The 22,130-nt window shown below is 40.4% G+C and overlaps 1 protein-coding gene across 1 annotated transcript in view; it reads left to right on the plus strand.

Moving 5' to 3' along the window:
• The window catches only part of NFX1 (nuclear transcription factor, X-box binding 1), a 103,561-nt gene extending 83,715 nt beyond the window's left edge, over window positions 1-19,846 (plus strand). Inside the window, exons 18-24 of the mRNA XM_019508727.1 lie at window positions 211-312; window positions 5,367-5,408; window positions 5,713-5,811; window positions 7,213-7,279; window positions 11,781-11,926; window positions 17,531-17,632; window positions 18,127-19,846. Of these exons, the coding sequence (XP_019364272.1) occupies window positions 211-312; window positions 5,367-5,408; window positions 5,713-5,811; window positions 7,213-7,279; window positions 11,781-11,926; window positions 17,531-17,632; window positions 18,127-18,202 (634 nt within the window). The 3' untranslated portion in view covers window positions 18,203-19,846. The remainder of the gene's footprint in view (window positions 1-210; window positions 313-5,366; window positions 5,409-5,712; window positions 5,812-7,212; window positions 7,280-11,780; window positions 11,927-17,530; window positions 17,633-18,126) is intronic.
• The last annotated feature ends 2,284 nt before the right edge of the window (window positions 19,847-22,130 follow it).

Genomic DNA, 22,130 nt, shown 5'->3' on the forward strand with positions numbered 1-22,130 from the left:
TACCCCTGCATCTAATGATCTGGTGATCTGATTGTAAAAGGCCACCAGGTTGGTCTGACAGGACCTGCCACTGATGAACCCGTGTTGGTTTCCCCTAAGCATTTTCTATCTAGTCTTCTCTCAAGAATCAATTTTTAGTTCCGTACTATTTTCCAAGTGATTGTTGTTTATATGAATCAAATAAAATCTCTTTTTTTTTTTTTCTTCCAGAATAGCTGCTATATCCATAGCCACTAAATTAACAGACCTGCAACTTGGAGACTCAGTGGAAATCAGTAGATTGGTTACCAAAAAAGAAATGAAGCAAGCCAGGTACTCATGTAGGACGAAGCATGGGGAAACGGATTTGAACTCTTTGTGCATATGCATGTGTGTGCATATGCCTGCACATGTACATGTTTATAGAGGCATAGGCCTATATAGATAGGTAGGTAAAAGTAAGAATCCTGAAAAATCTGGGAACTTTAAATGGCCTATCCATATACTATAACAATACAGCTTTTTTGAGAATTATTGTTCATTTTGCATAAGAATCCTTAAATGTCTGTGCATATTTTTGTTATCATATAGAATAGTTTCCTCATCTTGTCGAATGTTGGCTTGTTATGGTTAGAATTTTAGTGCTCCTGTAGATGTACAGGGAGCCAGCTCTGATGCATTGTAAATCCAGCAAGTCAGCAGACTTCATTTAAGAGTCTGCTGGAACACAGAAATTACTGTGCTCCAGCAGCCTCCCACATTACATGCATCAGTGTCCTTGCACTGAAAAATAATGGCAGGGTGCTTTGAACTAAAGCTTGTTCAATGAACTTTAGTTCAAAGGTCCCTGCCCTTGTTTTTCAAGGCAGGGGACGCTGATACACGTGACTTTCAGGCACTTTTAATTAACACGGCTCTCTAATTAAAGTGCTCCCCCACGCCTCCCAGGGTACATGTAAAAACACTTAGTGTCACATATGGAATAAGGTTGTGTGTAAAACTGCATATGTGGTAGTAGAGGCCTTCTGAAAATGTCACACATCTACCCTATTTACTCAAATATAAGGCAAAGTGTGCCCATCCCCTCCCCCCAGTCAGCATGGGAGAATAAACCCCTAGTCTTACATATGTGTACCAGCAAATTCTGCCGCCGCCCCCCCCCCCATTAGGTACATTGGCTATCATTAAATTGCTGCTAGAAGCAGCATGTGCTCAGTCATGGGATCTAACTGAAGATGACTGAATGCAGCCCTTGCTGAGTATGCCCATGAAACGCATTGCCTATAGGCTAGAGACAGAAGTTGCACACAAAACAGTTTATCTGATCAGAAGCTGTAACAGACCTGTAACTTGTAACAGAACAGAAGCTCAGTGCACATAAACCAGTTTCAGAATGGCTGAAACTGGTTTAAAATTAACCTGGTTGAATGTAGTATCAGACTTAACTGATTTTAGGTCAAACTGGTTTTATGAAACTTCTGTCCCAGACCCCTTCCTGGTTCAAGTTAAATTACAGTCCCCCAGCAGCCCAGGATGCTTTGCAGCCCTGGGCTGGGCTGTACTGTACTTTCTTTTCCAGAGAGCAGGGCTGGCCCTACCCCTCTGCTCCCTAGCTGGAACAATGAGGGCTGGTTGACAAGGGGGTGGGGGTGGGAAGCCTGGCTAAGGACAGGGGCTGGGTGTGCTTGCAGGGGCCGGTGGGTAGTCCTTGCCAGTCTTTTCCCTGCTGGGATGTGTTGGGGCAACAGCCTAAGAGGGACGGCCCCTCCCGGCAAACTCTAGCTGGGGTCTGTGGTCTTGGAGGGCCTTTAATCCTCTCCATTCGCAGCTCAGTGTGGCAGAGACTGAGGCAGGCAGGCAGTTGATAAGAGGAGGGGGGTGTAATTCCCCTCGGCTCCCCCAGGCCATGGGGAAGAAGGAAAAGACTGGGGAACTGGAGCTGGAGGTACTGGTCCCCTTGCTACCTGTGAGCCCTGGGATCTCTGCTTCAACACCTAAGACCAGTTGCTGATTCCCCAAGAAGGATTTTCTGAATACCTGGCTGTAAGGAGACACTCTGCCCTCAGGATTACGTAAGACATATTATGCAAGGCTTTACTTTGTCTTGTTTTACATTTTAAGTTAGAATAAGTTGTGCATGCTCTGACTGTATTTTACTGGGCTGTATCTTAGCTTAGGTGAAGATTTTTACTTGTTCTTTGTCGTGTGTTTGAAGTTACAAATTGCTGTGTTTAATATATGCTCGCTTCAGAGAGAGGACTATTTTTGTCCAAGGTTTTATGAATTCAGTGCCACAACCTTTTTCTCCACCCACCCCTTCTCAGCCTGCCGGCCTTGAGCAAGAGATGGGGAGGGGGGCAGAAGCCTGGCGGGCACTGCCCCCTCCCCTGGCCAAGCAGACCCAGGCTGTGGTCCCCTGTGGGCCAGGGAGGGGATTTAAACTCCCACCCTCTGGCATGCTAGCCCAGGGCTGGGGCCTGGCCACACTCCCTCCACTGGAGCAGGGAGGGTGGGAAAAGCCTTGGAACTTCAGTCCCTTCCCTTTGGCAGCGGCTGGCAGGCTGGGAGCCGTGCTCTAGTACCGCCCCCACTGCTTCGGGCCTGAGTCATTGCAGGCATGTGGCTGCATTTTCTGAATCCAAAGTGAATGTCTGTTCACTTGCTTCTCAGTTTAATTTCTCCAGTTTAGACTAACTTTCAAAGACTGAATCAGTTCAGCCGCAGGCTTTTTGACTCTCTGTACTTAGCCCCAGTGGGCAAACACATTGATGGGAACCTTCCTTTGGCGACGTGTAGGGGGTGCACGTGCACCCGCTGCAGAAAGTGCTGCTGAAGCTGCCAGTGGTGCCTGCAGTCCGGTTGCCGCTTGCCACCCCTTCCCTCACCACCGATACTGCCAGTGGCATCTGCGGGTGGTCCCCAGTTGCAGCTGGCCGATGGTGTCAGAGATGTCTGCGGGTGGTTGCCAACTGATTGTCATTGCCCGCCACTTCCCCCCTCCCCTCCCTGCCATTGCCACCACTGCTGCTGCCTGCAGGTGGTTGCCATGCCCTCCCCCCTCCCCTGGTGTTCATGGAACCTTCTATCTGTATTAGATATAGTGCCTATTGTCACTATATCTTATATCAAAATTAATACATTTTGACTTCCTCTTCACTCCCACAGCTGATTCCTGTTGTTTCATGAGCCTTAAATGTCTGGCAAACATCACCAAACTTCTCTGTAGTGGAGGGGTTCTGTCGCCACCTCTCTCACCTGTTGCATATGATTAGTGTAGCCACACCCTCTCTGGGTTCAGACAGATCAGGCAGCCCGGCGCCTCATCTGCATATCAATTTGAACAGTTTGAGTGAGTCATGAGTGGGGGTGCTAATTAACACAAGGCTTCTTTGTGAGGGCATCTGGAATACACACACATACTGAGCAGTGCTAGGCTGCAGTGCTGTAGCTTTTATTTGATTTAAGTGTGGAGGGCAAGTGGGGTGACTGCCCCATGCACCAGAGCGAAGGGGCTCCAGTAGGCGCTGCTCAGCCAGGGTGCGGCATGGGACAAAGCTGTGAGCAGCTCACTTGGGGAGGGGGTGCACGGGTTGCGGGGCGGGGAGGGCGGTTCCTGCACAACCCCGTCCCAAGTCTGGACTCAGCAACTGCTGGCCATGTCCACAGCTGCCCAAACGTGGCCAGCAGCTTCTGGGTCGGGGCTCCTGGGATGGAGTTGGGGTGGCGGCAGGGCGTACTACAGCTGTGGCTGGGTTCAGGCTTCTGTATTGGTCAGAAATGGGAGAGAGAGAGAGAGAGGTGTGGCCCTTGTCAGGTCATCAGAACTTGTTAAGTGGCCCACCAGCCCAAATTATTGTTCACCCTCTGTTTAAGGGCATCAACAGTCATATCTCAGCCTCAAAACATATGAGTTAATGCTCCATCTCATGTATAACAAGGAGAAAAAAGCTAATGTCCTCATTCATAATCCCAACCCAGATTCTGCATTAAGGTAGTGAAATCAGTAACCACTTGGGCTAAACCCATAGTGGCCATCACCCAGGCATAAACTGATTTAAAATTCAAGTTCTTTTTCGATGGTGAAGCCATTACATCTGACAGTATTGACAGAAGTGAGACTCTTGACCTACCCAGATCCCTGTGTGTTATAGAAGGGTGAGCTGTTAGTCTTACTTTTATTTTATTCCTAGAGTCTCAAATAATGGGTATAGCGTATTCAGCTCAGTTTTATGACAACTCATTCTGCTGTTTTTTAGGTTTATCATTTAAAGCTATAAGGGAGCATTCAGTCATTTAGTCTAACCACTGGATCACAAGCTATTACATTTTATTGCAATGAAATTTCCCCTGTATTGTGACTAGGGTATTTTCATCTTTCAGATGAGCTCTTTTTCGTTCATGCCAGCATTGGGAGATTCAAAACTCAATTAGATCTTAGCTCTGCCTGAAAAATTTGGCAGAATGATCCTCAGGTCCTCATTCTTAATTAGATGATAGTAGAATAATGGAAGTCATACGCTCTCATTTATAAATCCTAAACAGAGGTCTAGATCTGTGACCCGTGACTCACCAGAATTGTGAAAAACGGGAAGGATTGGAGGGATTAAAGTCAAATAACCTGGCCCTGTTTTACAGTATACCTTTTAAATAGTTTGGAACTGCTTGTCTGAGAAACAAAAGGAGCCCTTAACTCATTATTAGTCTTTCAGAGATTATTGCATCCTTACTTCTTCTGAACAAATGCTTTTAGCTTGTATCAGAGTGAAGCCTACAATCTAAATCTGTTGTAATCAGTGAGATTTAATTTACAGATTGGATTCACTGTTTCACTGCATGAACATAATTCATATGCCTTAGTGGAGATCACAGTGCAATGAATACAGTGATACTTGATAACTTAGTCTTCAGGTACATTGTTGAAAAGCATATGACAAAAGCATGACATTCTGCTTATTTACAGAAAACCATGTTAAAAGTCCTTTGAAGTTAGTTCTAGCATTTTCTAATTTATGATTTCTTAAGGTTGTCTGTGCAATCTTAATTCAGACACCTTGTGCATGGATACTGCAGGTATAAAATTACATACTTCTATGCTAGTTGTTCTATAGTATTTCTTCATTTGGTATACAGGACAAAAAGTGAATGAGGCAGAGGACTGTGGAAACAGGATTGGTCGCAAGGGGTTAAGGCACTGGACTAGTGTTCATAAATGCTGAGGTCTTTTCTCCTGTCTCATAGGCTTTCAATGTGAGATGATAAGGAGGATTTTAAGTCTCTTAGTATATGGGGCTGTTTTGAGATTGTACAGGTAATCTTAACTGAGAGCATTTACAAACTTTTAAACCTTAAATACTAATGTTGTGTGTGTTTTTTTTTAAATAATTTAGGTTGCAATGTGATGAAGAATGTTTGGCCCTTGAAAGGAACAGGTGCGTGGTGACTGCTCACTTTTTAATAGAAGAATTGACTTCTAGTAGCTTGGCTTTGTGAAAAAGATCGCATTTGAAAAAAAATAATAAACTGCCTACATCGGTTCTAGAAACATTCTGTTTTGGGTGATCAAACATAATTAACTTAACCTTTCAAACATGTTTTTACTAAAAATACTTTCAGATTCATCAATTTTACCTTCACCAGCTTTGATTCTGTAGTGCTGATTCTTCTTTGTAGTGAGTCATTTTGTCACTGAAGAGTTTTCTTTAAATACGTATGAAGTGCTTTTCTGTCTTTCAGACGACTTGCTGAGGCTCTTCAAATTGATGATAATTCTGACCCTTTTAATGTCCGTTCTTCTGGACCAAAGTACAGTGAGGTTCTAAAAGAAGATGCAAGGTATGAGCTGCCATGGTTGGCTAGGAACACAAACACACACAGAGAATGTAAATTATATGTAGTTATATTGATATCTGTATGTATATAGACAAAAATTATCTAGATATTACTTATGCACCCCCTCTCCAGGCTAATTCTGTTCATTAGGATCTTTTAATAACCTGAGGCATGTATTTTCTGGAAATAAATATATAATTGGCCGTCTCCTTTAGTGTAGGGTGTCCCCTGTTGTAGCACAGAATAAGATTGAGCTAAGCTTCCATTTTAACATTCTGTTTTCTGACATGCTTTAAAATCCACAAACCAGACTTATGAAGGTATATAGATAATTAAAGATGCAGATAGGTTTATAGTGGTATTTACAAAAGGTCCTAAATGAGTTATGTGCCTGACCTCTTTTGGAGCACTTAGTGAAACAAACAAGGTAGTTCACACTTTTCAGAATTATTTTTAAGGCTAAATTCCTTTCCACTGAGAGTGCTCCACTGGCTTACTTCACTCCCAGAGGAGCCCATTATAGCGTCACACACTAGATGAAAGCTTGCAGGAGCTCTTCTCTCTTTCCCTTTCTATACCAAAGCTGGTGCATGTCCTCTTCTCAGTTCTGCTACTACCTTCTGTTCTCTATAACCTCTTCAACTAGGGAGGACAGGGCTGTAGTAGAGTAGGGGAGGTTTATACTCAGGAAGCCTCATGCAGACCTTCCTTCTTACTGAGGTGATCTTTATTTAATGTTTGTCTCATTATTCCCATTTCAATAAGTAGGCAAACGCACTCGCAAACAAACATGGCTAATATACAGTTAAGGTTGCTTAGCACTGACTTTCATACAAAAGGTCCCTAAATTGAAACCCCTGCAAAGCAGAATATCACACATCATATCATGGTTTTATCAACTTAAAGATTTTACTACCTTGTTCTTTCTAGCTATTTTGTAGTCTTAAATTGCTAAAGTCGACCCTAGCTGCCAAGATGCATTAGTGGGAGGTACAACACAGAAATATCAACAGTGGTGACTTTGACTCTCTCTCCTTCACCAAGACCATTTGACTTACCTAACAGAAAACATAACTACTCCTGATTCCATGTAGGATAATTTGTATATTCCAAACTCTGTTCTCATGTTTATATACTTGCAGAAAAAACTCTTGATTGTAAATGGAGAAAATCTGAAAATTTGCTTCCCCCTCCCCCCACTTCCCCTCAAGTTTGCAGCCTGTTGAGCAGGCTGTAATCACTAAGGTGAAGAAATGAAATTCAAATGGGAGAGAGCGCAGTTGTCATATTGCATTAAGAAAAGTCAAGGTGAATTATCAATGTTTTGTATATGTGACAAGTAAAGGCTGCAGTTCTTTTTTCTTCTTTAATCTTATTCACATTGTAAATAATTCTTTATTGCAGGAAGGATTTAAAATTTGTCAGTGATGTTGAGAAGGAAATGAGAGCACTTGTGGATGCTGTAAATAAGGTTGGTGGGAAGTTCCTAAATTAAAAAAATCTCTTGAAGTAGGAGTGTGTGCTGAGTATTTTTGTTCTTCAGGGTTTCAGCTGAGCACTATATATTTTTTTTCATTTTAAAACTTCCTCTTTGTATGTGGTTTGCTTTTACCAAAATGAACAAATTGCATGCGACTTCTTGCAGTGCTCAACTGTTTTACTTCTTAAAGTTAAATTTTAAAAAATTGTTTCAGTGTGTGTGTGTTCAGTTTTTGTTCTAAATTCTGAAATAGGTCTTTACTAGACATTTGAAACAATGTTAGATAAAAGAATGTGTTTTCTGTCCCATAAAAATTCATACGACTGTGACAACAGGTACAGACTAGTATCTTTTAAAAATTGGTTGAAGCTTGTCTTAATATGCTGTCTCAACTGGTACTGGATTTATCAGGATACTCTTAGCCTTTTTATCTCTGGGGAAAAAAAATCCCAGAATAATGCAGCTTTTACCTTCAAAATGGGCATTGATCAGGAGCAAAGAATTTTACATGGTTTCATCAGCGTTAAGTGTCTTAGAACATTATTGCAAGAAATATAATGGAGCTTCATTTTTCCTGACAGCAGCAAATTGCCAACTTCCTGTAGTATTTCTCCACATGAAATGTTCTTAAAATATGCTGAAGGATATGCTGATCAGAACTCATTCATGTTCTTGTGTAGACTTCATCCAAGAACTGGTCATGTATTGGTAACATAAATATTTTTCTGTCAGTCTTACTGCACCGTCAGAAAATGGGGATCTATGATAAACGTTTTTAAGATTTATCACAGGTAAGAATTGTCATATAGCCTTTCTTTTGTCCTTCCTGCAGCAACTTTGGTAATGAGCTTTGGCTCAGCAAGAGGCAAGCCCATCATTTCTGCTGGTCAGTCTGTAACCCTTTTTACTCAAGGTTATGCCTTGTAGTAACAGAGAAGTAGTTCTTTCATTCTTCCTCTCCCATAAATTATTTTCTTTTTGCTCTTGGAATTAGAGCTAAGATTAAATCAAAGTATTGAACAAGGAGCAATATTCTTCTCCATTCTTGCTCCATTCTAGATTTAGGTGCCATGTGTATCAAAGCAATCAGACTATAGTATCATAATGGTCCCTTCTGGCCCTAAAATATATTCATTCTTTTTACGGTCCATTCTCGGTGTGCATGTGCCTCCCATGTACAACTTTTTGCCTTGGCAGTACATGCAGAACAGAAGCCCCAAAAGTACAGCCCATTGGGCTATCAGCAGTTACCAGAGGTGGGGGAAGGGCCTTCTGCAGAATCTGGAGTCCCTAGTCCCTGATGGACATGACTGTCAGCAGTAGGGGGAGAAGCTTGGGCTGTGCAGGTACAGGCCATGCTTGCCCTGCACCTGCCACCGCTACCAGACTTGCCACTGGCCACATGAATCCAGCCCAAAGTGAGTTTGACATCCGTGTGTTCTGTCTCTTCTTTGCCTGCACCAAAGAAATAAAAGGCAATGCACACTTCCAGCTTCTCTTTATCTCAGTTAACTTTGAGGAGGGGCAGAACTTGTGTCCATGCAGGTGTGGTTTCAGCTGTACTGCCATTTTAATTCATTTATAATTTTTTCTAACATCTAAGTTCTAATTTATATTTTTTCTTGTATTCATTGCCTGCAGGGGTAAGGGTGGGGAGTTTGCCTTAGATCACCTAAGTTCCTTAACCTAAGGAGGTTTCATCTCTGCCTCAAAAAGGACCAGGCCACACTCTTCTGTTCCAACTTGGCCTCCTCGAGATCTGCAAGCTTATATTTTCCCTTTTGTTCTGAAGTGGATTGTTCAAGATATCTGTCCAGTGCCTACCTTGTTCTGTGGATATGGATGAAAAGTTTGTCTTCCTTCTGGTTCTTGAGTAAGGTTAGGCAAGACTGCATGGCTGATTATTCTGGCCTATACCTGGATAAAGTGAGGTAGTTTTGGTTCCCAGACGTTGTGTTGTCCTAGGGTTCCAAGGCCCTGCTGTTGCTCCCAGACCTGTCCTACCAAGACAGGAGATGGATATTCACTCAGATTTGAACACCCTTCATCACATCACAAACTTATTTTCTCTTCGATTAAAAATGCACATATATCAACAACAGGAAATCAAACTGAGGCAGATCTGTCTGACATGTTATGACGTTGTAGGATGAGAGCCCTGATTTTTGCATGAGACCCCTACCCCAGCAATCTAGATCATCTTCAGGAATTGAAGCATGTGACCTATCTTAATTTTATTCGGTGTGTACTTTCTTGTCCCGTCATTTGCCTATGGAAAGAGAGTCTTCTCCTATTCTGTAATACAGAAACTTCTGAAGACCCAGGCTAAAATGTTCTCCCTAAAGAATACAGTGCCTAAGACTCCCTTGTTTGAACAGTTATTGTCTTAGCTCTCTGTGAAGATGACTTTTTTTTTAATCAGGTGTTACTTCAGTGAGACAGGTGGGTGAGATTCAGACACTACTGGGAGATCCACTTGATGCCATATTCCACCTAGAAGGTGCTTCCTTGCAAAGAACCAAGCTTTTTCAAATTACTATGACTACCAATAACCATGGTGACAGACAATCTGAGCACAGTAGTCTCCATCCTGAGACTGTCAAAGCAGACCTTTAATTACATCAGTGTGCATTACAAGATTGTAAAGGGGAAGTCCCTGGCAGGACTCGGAACACACTATCAGAATGCGGGTGGCATCTGCAGATGCCTCTCCAAAATGCCTGAGTTCCAGACCATTTGTAAAGTAGCCCTGTGGCACTCCGTTGATACCCTTCCCCAAATGCTGTGCCATTGCTTAAACTTCCAGACTGAATGCTGAATTCTGGAAAGCAATTTTGCAGTCTCTGTTTACGCAGAGCTGGGACATCATGCCTCCTGGTGAATCTTGTATTCTTGAATTTGCTCAGAGTGGAATGTGCATTTAGACAAGCAGCGGAAAGAGAAAAAGGCTACTTACACTGAAAAGAATTGGAATTCCTGGTGTCCTCTTCTTTGGCCATCCTGCATCTGACTTTCCATTCCTTCTTGCTTGGAATCTGCCAGCTACCATAAAGTGTCTTCTCTCTTTGTATCTGGACACGATTCACTTGCTTCCCTGAGCCTAAAGCTATGCACCACCTTGTGAATGAAACTTGCCCCCCTTGTAAAAAAACAGATGCAGAATTTTCATAATTTGTTTAGATGCATCAAGGTTTATAACAAGGGAAGGCTGGTTGCATTTGTCTTCCAGTGGATGAATGACTGTGTCCTGATGGTCATCAAGATGGAAAATCATGGTCTCTGGGCAAAACTGTTTTTTCACTTTCTTGGGTCCTGCTCCTCTTTCTTATCAGTCTCATGGTTTGGGAGGGCTGAAAAAGTCTCTTTTTCAGCAGAGTGGCCACATAGTCCCCTTTGATCTACCTGTGTTCCCCTGCTAATTTCACTCGCTTGTCTCCAAACCAAGATGTGAGAAGACAGGATTATGACAAAAATGACTAATCTTCAGTAGGCTTCCATTAATCAAAGTCTGATAGCTGGAACCCCAAGCAGACATTTAAGAACATGTTTTGTAATCATTACAGCATAGTCATCTTAAAGAACTGCTCCAAGTTTTTGATTTTCTTTAGTGACAGAATTGCTCTGATACAGAAATGGAAACCTGTGGGCCAAACAACTTGAATTTAAATGCTTCCTAAATAATTAGTGATTAAAGATTGTACAGTGGGTCAAAATCAGGTTAATTTTGGCTAAGCATGCAGTAATGTTTTTTTCCATTTTCAAATTAATTGTAATTATCCTATTTTTAAGATTCTTTATTTTAAACAAGTACTTCTGCAGCAGCTGAATGATAAGAATTATAATATCACTTGTATATCAGTATCCTTTCAATGTGTAATCTATGGATTTGTTGAGCTGGGACTTGCATTGGAGGGTTATTGTGTACTGCAGAACATTTTGGGAGATGGTTCACTTAACATCATTTTAAGTAAAAAAAAAAAATTCTTTCTTTTGCTTTTTCCACATTGACCAAGACTCTTTGATCAGATGCTAAAATTGGCATAAAATGTATTTTCTATGGAAGGAGGACTATTAAATAAATAAACCTTGTGCATTCATATTCACACAATTAAAAGCCAAATGGAAACAAATTGTTCTGTTTATCATCCTCTCTTAATACTCTCTTCTCTGTTATTCCAGCCCTCTAGGGATCTGGGTAGAATATAGTATCGATAGATATTTTTTTTTTTGTCAATCAATGCTGGGGGTGTGCAATTTGAGAATCTAAACATTTACATAAAGCATCTGTGCATGTGTGAGTGTGTGTCTGTGTGTACACTGTTTAAGAGCAATTAAATGGAACTTAATTTACATGTGGAGCTTGTCAGTAGTATCTAGGATTGTGTGTAATACACAAATAACTTTGGTTACTGCCAGAGAAGCTTAGACATCAAATCCTATTGTAAGCATTTTGATGAAAAAATAATGTGCCATTTTTTTCTCCCAAACTCAGGGAAGGCATACAAAAAAGAGTCACTGTTACCCACCCATGAACAGAGATCATCGCAGGATCATCCATGAGCTAGCTCAGATCTATGGCATTGAAAGTGTGAGCTATGACAACGAACCGAAACGCAATGTTGTTATCACTGCGGTGAAGTATGCAGTTTATTTTATTTTAGTTTGCAAAGTCATTCATGTGAGCTTAAGCATTACAATATTAGCACAGTCTAGTACAATTGATGCATTCTTTCAAAAGCATTTTGCAAATGAGAGAACTTTTTAGCCATTTTAAGTGCTCTAAGCAGGTTTTAATTGGGAAGCAACACGGTCTAATAAACTAGAATAATTTGCTTGGGAATGTCTTTTAATTCCCCTCAGATCTCCCATTTTTTAGCATGACAGCACAGTCTAATGACTAGTCCCCCTAATAGCTGTGTTTTGTTGTAGCTTTTGCCTCTCATCACCAGAGGTCACTGCTGCTGAGCAACCTAGAGTTGTAAATTGCCCTATTCCTTAGGCTGTTCACTGCCTTACCTGCCAGCTTGTCACAGCCTCAATTTTTCTGTTTTTAAAAGAAGAGGATGGGAGGTACCTGGGTACAGATGGGAATAGAAGGGACCTTCATTAGAGTCATTGGGGAATCTCAAGTTGGAAAGAAAGGAAGGCGAATACACTGGAAGAAAGGAGAACAAGTGGAAGAGACTTGTGGAGAAATCAGGAGGGGGACTAAAAGCAGTATAAAGCTCTTGAACGTCAAGCTCTGTGGGCAAGGTGCAAAGGTAGGCTCCCAACCCCCCCAAAAATAGGGCAAATCCCTTGACACCCCAAACAAAAGGTACATATTCTCAAAATCATTGAAGCCAGAGAGTCCAGCTGTCTGGAGATGACAGCTAAACAGGGATCTCACCTAGTGCCTTCTGTAAGATGTAAGACAGTGGGGGCCAAAGTTTTTGATGGTATATCACAAATTAGCTTGCACTCTTCATGAATGCTCTTATGATCCCCTTCCCAATCTGCTACTCTGCTTTCTGTTCCTTCCCCAGTGCTTCCTGCCCAATCTGCTGCTCTGGTTTCTGCTTCCTGCCCAATATGTCACTCTGCTGCTTGTCCCCTTCCCGATCCATTATGTGCCACACACAGGCTGCATATGCCACTTGTAGCGCATGCCACAGGTTGGCCACTCCAGGTGTAAGAGAATGCCAAGCAGGTGGTCCTAGGTACAGAATTCTGATGATGGATAAACAATATGCACATGGGCGGACTGGATCATAAAAATAAAAATTCACCTTACCCTTACTATCAGAAGATTTCTGGACTATTTTTCCATGTTTTTGCCATTTAAAACAAACTATTTTGAAGTGAACGTGATTATCTTTAAAAGTAGGTTTTGATGTGATGGTGCAGAAGAAATCCAGTAATGTGGAGGCCTATTTAGATTGGATTTTAATTGGCTTGATTTAAACTGGCAAACTGAAAACCAATTTTAATTTTATTTTGTATTTTTTGCTCTCTCCTCTACTAATGGGAGATTGATTCTCATTGATTGCTAACCCTAAAAACATAGCAACTTTCCTCTAAATGTAGCCATTAAGCTAAGTTCAGTACTACTTTTAACCAGGGTATACAATATGTGTGTATACATTTATTTAAGAGTGTATTTAGTCTATCATACATGTATTCTAATTTTTAATTTTAAGTTAAAAAATGAGTGGCATATCCCATATGAATAGTAGTTAATTTCACTTGATTTGCCAGGATGCATTTGGATGGAAATTGGAGCTTGAAAATCCTGATTTTGTTTTTCAAACAGATTTATTTAAATAAAGCTGATCTTAAATGTGCTGGTTGCATGAGGAGAATAAAAGTAGTGCTCTTCAGACAAAGTTTGGACTTTAAAACCTGGTTGTGTAAAAGGAATTTGTCTATAGCTGTTGAATTGAACTGATTGCATTTGGTAACCACCTCCTTCAGTATTTTAGAGCTTAATTAACCTTTTTTGCAGTTAAATTTTAGCTATAGTTTGGAAGATTAATACAAGCTTTTCTGTCAGGTTTTTTCAAGTCCTAATCAGTTTCTAAACTTTGAACAAACTGTTCCTGAACTAGTTAAGCTAAAATAAATAAAATATTCACTCTACAATAGAAGAAGATACCTGCAGACTTAATACTTCAGTGGACTAGTTCCAGACCATAAGCCACTGACTCCTACCAGTTCAGACTTGCTTTAAAACTTTGAGAGCAAGCAAGTTCCATTTGACTATTCAAGTGCTAATCATTTTATAACTTATGTTTCAATATAAATGAACATAATTTCATCATTAAATCTATTTTTATGTTTCAAAATGTTCAGTCAGGGCTGTCAAACTCATTTGGCCTTGTGGGGGTCACTGGGCTGATGAGGTTGGGCGGATGAGAGTCACTGGGCTGATTTGCAGTCTGGGTTGGACCGTGCACTGGAGCTAGCACATGGAGCCGGTGCAGCAGGTTGCCACGTGCAGCCTGTGCCCCATGCTGACCCCTTTGCTGTGGTCTGGCCTGTGCGCCAAACCAGCTCGGCATGCTGCATGAGGCCCACGGGGTTGGTTGGAGACCCGTAGCCTGAATCAAAACCACATTACACTGCGAACAGGGAAAAGTCTCATCAGCTCACTCTCTGGAAGGTGGTCGCACTGATAGAGCCAAGGGGCCAGGGCCTTCCAAAAAAAATATTCTGAGGTTATTCTACAACACAGATTTTTTTTTTCCTTCTTTTTCTTCTCCAGATATGAACATCCCCTCAGTCTGCTTCTTATCCTTTTTAAGGGGTGGGGGATAAGGAGGGGAACTGTTCCCCAAGTAAAAGCTGCTTAAAGCCCTGGTCACTATAGTTAAAGAAACTGCCAACTTCCACTTGTTACACATCTGAAATTTAAAAAGGAGCGACCTTTTTATTCCAGAAAGAAAAGCTATATGCATTCAGATAAAATCAGACTTGCATGGCTAGTTTCCCCTCAGTTGAATCTTGTATGTTCTTTCAGTTTTCTTTCTTAGTTGAATCTTACTCATCCAGGTGGCCCAAATCCAACTCCTTATGAAACTGAAGAAATTTGAGTTTTGGGGACAGACAGGCCTGGAAAGGATTCCCTTTTTCAGAAGGAATTAAAGATGAGAATCATTTCATCCAAAAGACCTTGTTTGTTCTGTGTGGCAGAGTCTACCTAATGCTGTATAAAGGGCAACCTAATGCAGCTGGTCCGATTTGTTTTTGTTTTTTTTTCCTTCCCCCTCCCTTTCTGTAACTAGACGTTGTTGAGTACGGCCAGCAATACTTCTAAGTCAGAATTGAATAGTTTGGCATCATATCACTTTATTTAATGATTCAAGATAGAGCTGAAATTTCTTTGTTAAATATGTCCTTCTGGTATTATGCTCAGTTTAGCTCTGGAATAACTCATACAGCATTCTTGGGCACCAGTGGCTTCTACATTTTGTATTTAAGTTTAGTTAAAGTTACCTTTCTAATTGCTGTATCATCATATGCCTCACCTTTTGTCTTTCTAACTCTACCTATTTACATTTTCACTGACATCCTGCCACACTTTTAGCTTCTTTCATTTCTTGAAGTCTCAGAACAGCAGAGACTTCCCATGCCTGAAGAAGGGTGCACCTAAAAGTTAGCCAAGAAATTTTTTCCAGCTGCTCAGTTGGTCTAATAAAAGATACCACATCTAGTCAAAAAACCTTGACTGTGTTAGAAGGACTAATGAATTTAATTAATTGTTGGTTGAACTTTCCTCAGCCTCTGCAGAGTGCTGCTGTATACTGCCCAAGACTTCCTAAGGGAGCCCTTTCTGTCCTGCCACATCAGCTAGCACATCACTCTTTTCTTCTCTCGTTTTATCTTCAACCTACTTGTTCTCAGCGTATCAGTTAGCTTCATCTGCATGGTCTGTCAATCAGACAAATCCTATTTAAACAGAGCAAAGTATTCTAGGAATTCTAAAACTTTGTTTGTGTCTTAATGGAAAAAACACAGGTATAAGATTTTCACAGAAATTTGGCAATGGATTACAAATCATAGAAAATTAGGGTTGGAAGGAACCTCAGGAAGTCATCTGATCCAACCCCCTGCTCTAAGCAGGACTATCCCCAACTAGATCATCCCAGCCAAAGCTTTGTCTAGCCAGGCCTTAAAAACCTTCAAGGATGGAGATTCCACCACCTCTCTGGGTAACCTCTTCCAGTGTTTTTACTACCCTCCTAGTGAGAAAATCCATCCTGATAGCTGACCTAAACTTCCCTTGCTGCAACTTGAGATCGTTGCTCATTCTGTCATCTGCCACCACTGAGAACAGTTTAGTTCCATCCTCTTTTTAACTCCCCTTCAGGAAGCTGAAGTAAGATAAGTTCACTACTGAAATAAGGTACGATTTCCAATAGTGAGGGAAATAACATTATTGCAGTCTGCTAAGAGAAGTGGTAGGCACACCACCTCTTTGAGGCTTTCAGATGAAATTAAATATCTTTCTAGAATATATTATTTAATCTATTCTGTGAAAAGTCTGTTGTCTGTGTATGTGGGAGGTCAAATCACATGGTCACTTTTAGACTTAGAGGCTTTAGACCCCCTTTACTTGTTACAGTTATTGCGCAATTAACTGGAGACCAGCTACACATGCAAAGTAGCTATTAGACGATAAAAAGCTCCAAGCAGCTATACAGTTTAGACTTTGAAATGTGTACTAATTTTGTACCTGGTTGCTATTGAGCTTTAATTTGCATGTGTAGCAGGGTCTCCCCTGTGGCTGGGAGCCCAGTCACCTGACAGGGTTCCCAGTTGCAGGGGTGCACCATGCCCAGCATAAAATCCCTGAGTCCTATGGATCACAGCAGCCATGATCCCCCAGGTCCAGAGGTTGCCTGCACCCCCAAGCCCTAAGAATCATGGCAGCTGTGATCCCTAGGGCTCCAGAGTGCAGAAATCCCCTGGCACCTGCAGGGTTGCAGTAATACTCCAGCCTCAGGGGTTTCCCACACCACCAGGGTGGGGAGATTGCTGGAGTGGGGATCCTTCACCTCTTGAGTGGGGGAGGGGGGTATGGGGCCACCTTTGTGGCTGGGAGCTTGATTTGGGTTGCCTGGGGCTCAGCTGCAGAAGCTTGCTTCTTGCCCATATAGGGGGAGTGGAGGACTGGGCTCCCCCTGCACTGGCAGTAAGATGCAATGGGATCTAATGTGGAATCCTACAATCGCACCTCCTGCTGTGCATGTGTGGTGTGGCAGGAGTGTGGGAATCATGCCTTTTACCTGCATGTGTAGAGGGGGCCTTTGGCTTTAATTGTTGAAGTTTTGGTCTAGGGCCATGGATATACTTGAACAGCTGCCTCCATGCAAAGCTGTCAATCACCAACAACCTCACCCCATTTGTTGCATCTGTGGTCTCAGTTTAAAAGGCCATCAGCATAGTTGTTATGTTATAGAAAGACATTTAAAGTAAGATAAATAATGTTCTCTTAGTATTTTTTGGTCCCCATTCACAGTCAGACTGATATATATATTCAGGTAGCTTTCTTTTCACCCCCTAGCCAACCTCACCTAAAACCAGTTCAGAATGCTGTACTGCTTACTGCTTTGAGTCACAGTGTGTATCATTAGTTCTTAGAGAATCTCAGTATTGATGCAGTTTAATTTTTTTTTTATCTTTGGTTCTTAAGAATAAGATTATTTTATTGAAGTGTGTACACCAGCTGTCAAAAATAAAATTACTTTTCTTGTTCTCTAGGGGGAAGTCAGTTTGTCCAAGTAATTCCCTAACATCTGTCCTAGATAAGGAAATGCAGACAAGGGCTCCACCACCTATTCCTCACTACAGACAAACTGAGAAGTAAGAGCCTTTTTGTTGTTTCACATGTTCTTCTTTAATTTAGTAGTCACTAAAGTGACAAGATGGGCCATCAGTCTCAGTCTTGTTACTGCATCTTGGTCCTGAACTGCCACACCTTGTTTTTTTTAATCCTGGCCTTATCTTGATCAGATTGCCATTGCTCAAAGGTGTAGTGATGGAAAGACATTCATTTGACACCTTAATATCAGAATGGCCAAATTGTTAATATTCGTATTTATAGGAAGCACAGTTCTTTAAAAAGTAGTTACTTTTACAGAGGTCACTGCTTGTTGTAGACCTGTTAACAGCTTGCTAATGTGTTCTATTGATCCTTGCCACCTATTAGGATGCTGTAGCATCACATGTTGTATTAATTATTTCAGTTTGGTCATTTGGTTCAAAGTTGGTTTGGTAATTTGGTAGGAATTTCTTACTATTTTTTAATTAAGTTACTTTTTCTCATTAATATGAATAATTTATGGTTTTAATTTCAGGAGTAATGGAAACAGTGGCTTACAGAAAGGATTGAAAGAGGAGCCAGTGATTGACTATTTCGATGTTCAGGACTGAAATGTTTGATGTGAAACTATGTTTGAGCAGAGTAGAGCTGAAGATTCTGATTTATGGTGCAAGGCACTTTGTCCAGTAATCCAGTGGTTATATAAAATGTTTTAAAAATGTAACACAATAAAAAGCAATGTTAAGTGAAGAGGGTGAGTAACATAAGACAAACTAAGTAAAATTTGAGCCTGAAATACTGTAAGGTAAGCCAGATTCTAGATTCAGATGGCTGTGTGCAGTTCTCATTGAATGCCCTGAGTGCTGCGTGCGTCTCAAGTCAAACTACAGATAAGCCTGTGCTACAGACTGTAGTCTTTTGGTAACATCAGTGTGCCTAGAACTCTGTGCTGCAGCCTACCTGCTTCAGGTACCCAAGCTAGCTTGTTTAAAGCTAGCTTTGGTATCTTTTCACTACACTCCTATTTTCAGTGTAGACACCCTGTGGCTCAACCATGAATGGTGTGAAGATTATAAACAGTCAAAATGACATTTTAAAATGTTCTGCAGACATATAGCTTACGCAAAAACATGGGTAACGGCTGAAAGTGTTGGTGCATATATACTTTGAGCTAGTATATTTTTCATCTTGGTGTGGAATCAGAATTATCTTGACAATGTGAAGCTGCATATCCATTATTTTTAGATGAAAGAGCACATAATTACATTGATGATACTGGGTCATGATGGCAATAAACATTCCAAAGATTCCTCTCTGGGAACCAGTTGTACAACTAAAAATGGACCATTGAATCAGAAACAACTATATATTAATATTAATGGATATGTTTTCAGAATGTTTTCATGTTGTTTTAGTCATTCATTTCCACTTACACACGTCACCTAAAATGTGAGAGTAATGAGTCTGAGTTATTCTCATATTGAAGGAGACTGAAAATGTAGTTGAATTCTACACTGCATAATTGCACTTGCATACAAAGGGATATGCCACTGAGGAGCACATTATTTTCACTGGGTATTTGAGATGGTTGGGTTTTTTCTGGTTTGGTTTTTAGTGAATCCATTTTTTACTTTATTTAATTTGAGTTCAGAAACATAATGGATTGAATTATTTTATTTGAGCTCTTGAATGATCAGAAACCCAAGTATAGGTTTGGTGTTCACTGAGATGAAATGATGTGTTTAGGGCTGTTGTTTTAATGGTCCCCTAATTGCTGTATGTATGGCTTTACTGGAGCTTTATACACCTTTCCTCTCCTGCACAAGCTAAGAGCGTCAGTATCTGCTAGGTTTATGTTCGAGTATGCTTTGAGTTTGTAGTGACATTTACAAATATGAGAAAGTTTGTCTTAAATTCCTGAAAGTAAAAGTACTTTGGTATACTGGAAATTATATATAGATTTTAAATGATGCAGTTCCCCAAACAGTCTTTTAGACATCAAATTGCTTCAAGTTGATGGTTGTCCTATTGAGGAAGGAACCTTTGGGGCCCTCTTTGGGAAGGTTCAGCTCATGTAAATTTTTCATATCTCCGTTGGTTTCAGTTGCACTGCAGTAGTTTACAGAATGCAAGGATTTGGTTCTTTGTGCTAATACACTTCTTGCCCCTCCCACCATTCGTCTCTGCCTCTCACCTTGTTGACTGCCTACAAACCTAGAGGTTCCTCCTTGTAGCAATTTGGAGGCAGAGCAGCCTATCCCAGAAAGTCCCAAACCTGTCCCACAGAGTTTGTGGAACTTCTCAGGGTCAGGAGCCACAGAGGCTAACTTTAAAAGGACTATGACCCCTGAGATGTTTAGGCTCAAGCAATCTATAGTATCAGTGCTGCCAAAATATTATGGTTTTCTTTTATTGCATATGTCTACATTTACTTAAGTTAGAAAATGACAATGAAACCTGATGCATTTTTAACAAAATTTTGAGACACTTTCTCCACTTACAGTAAGGCAAGATTTTTTTTACCTTTGAATTCTGCAAAGTTTATAGTTACACATGCAATAAAAATAATTTTCTTTACCTTTTTCAGCATTAGGAAATACAAATGAAACTTGAACATGACTGACATGTTTTGATGCAAGTGATCTGCATTCTGAAGCAAAGTAAGCGTAGATCATGAAAGTAGTTGAATTATTTCAACTTCTGTTAACTTCAGTGAAAGAGTAAGTTGGCCACCACCTTGCTTGCAGATCCTTGCATAACTAGGTAGTTAAAACATGAGAGAGCTTTGTTGATTTCAGTGGTCCTATGTGACTAAGGATTTGAGATCCTACATTAATTTACTTTTAGAGAGGATTTCACTTGAAATGCCTGAAACATCCCCTTTGTTTTCCAATTTGAATGAAACATTCTGTTTTAACAAATCGTGATGCCAGAGAAGTAAGGTTGATGAGGGGCAATCCAGCATCTACTTAGGATGTAAACAGATCTTTCTCTCACTGTGTAGATTTTTAAGAACCAGGTCATTTTAAGTTTACAAGACAAAGCTAATAAATATAATGAATTAACATATTTGAAGAATCAGTTAACATCTGAAGTACGTGTGTTAAAAAAAATTCTGCACAGTTGTGCCTATACATATATCTCCCAATCTATTTTAATACCAAGGCATTTTAATACCTATCCACAGTCTTAAATTGCACGTGTAGAAATGTTTACCCAGAATTTCATATTTTATTAATTAAAAAATACTATATGATATGTACTTGCTTAGGGAAGCAATACCAAAATAAGGATTTCCTGTTTTTCTTCCCAGAGTACAGTTTTACAGCCTTAACAATTAATTCAGCTGGGTTTAACTGTTGTGTTCTCCCACCTATTCTGGTTTGCTGTTGCTGCAACATTTTTCTGTGACTTGCACGTGGAGTTGTACTCGTGGCTGTAGTTTTGAGATATGTGACAGCTAGCACATCCCTGTACTAAATCTGTGTGCCTGGAAGTACTTTTCTAAACTACCATTTTGTATTTCTCTGAGTTGGCTCTTAGTCTTTTTTCTAAGAAAAAACTATAAATAACTGGGGTAAAATCTTGGAATCCTTGAATGGAGAAAGTCTTATAGACATCAGTGAAGCCAGGACTTCTCCTCTGGTCTGTTAATTACATTGCACAGGTTTCAGAACAATATTGTTGTTTGTAAATTGTTCTGTGTAAGCTGCAATTAACAGATCTTACAAAGAAAATTATGGGGAAGGGCAGTTGGTTGGAATACACACAACTTTACCAAGTGCTTTTAAACTGTTGTATAAATAATGCAAATTGAATTTTTGCATCAGGGCCACTGTTAAATGGTTTAATGTGTTAAGTGCTCTGATTATTCAGTGCTTAATATACATTGTGTGCATAATCTAAAATTCAGGATGTGCAAGTTAGCTATGGAGACCACTGTTCTTGTGGCAGTTTTTTCAGTATGTGCCTCAATGAAGCAAGCAAAAGAACATTATTCGAAAACACTTTTCATAACTTATTTGGTGAAAGCTTTATATTTCACTTGATTTCTTTCAAGCTTAGTGGTGTAATAGGTGACTTTACTGTATAAAGCTGTAATAAATCTAAGTTGAAATTGCTATGCTTTGGAGTTATTTGCAAGTTCTTACCTAGACATACAAAAGTCAGAAGACTGTTATGATGACATAAGAAGTCGATAAAGATTTAAATGGGTGAGAAGTCTTTTCCCTCAACTGAAATTTCAGGTGCACTTTCCTGCATTTTAGAAGATCTTAAATTAATGTTCTGGAGGTAAAACATCCATTACCAAAGGTGAGGGAACCTTAATGGCTGTTGATTTTTAAATTCACACATACTGTAGCGTTGATTATCCAAACTGAACCTTTACTTAATTGATGTTATCTGAACAGGCTTTTATTGTCCTACAAAATGCTATCTAGGAGTAGACTTTTCAGCTTTGTCCTCACTCCCACTGACTTAAGCTGCAACTATGAACATGAAATGAAAATGTTTTTTTCATTGGCAGATGAAATGAAG

This window comes from Gavialis gangeticus, unplaced genomic scaffold (genome assembly GCF_001723915.1).
Source record: "Gavialis gangeticus isolate Ggan-Ray unplaced genomic scaffold, GavGan_comp1, whole genome shotgun sequence".
NCBI lineage: Eukaryota > Metazoa > Chordata > Crocodylia > Gavialidae > Gavialis > Gavialis gangeticus.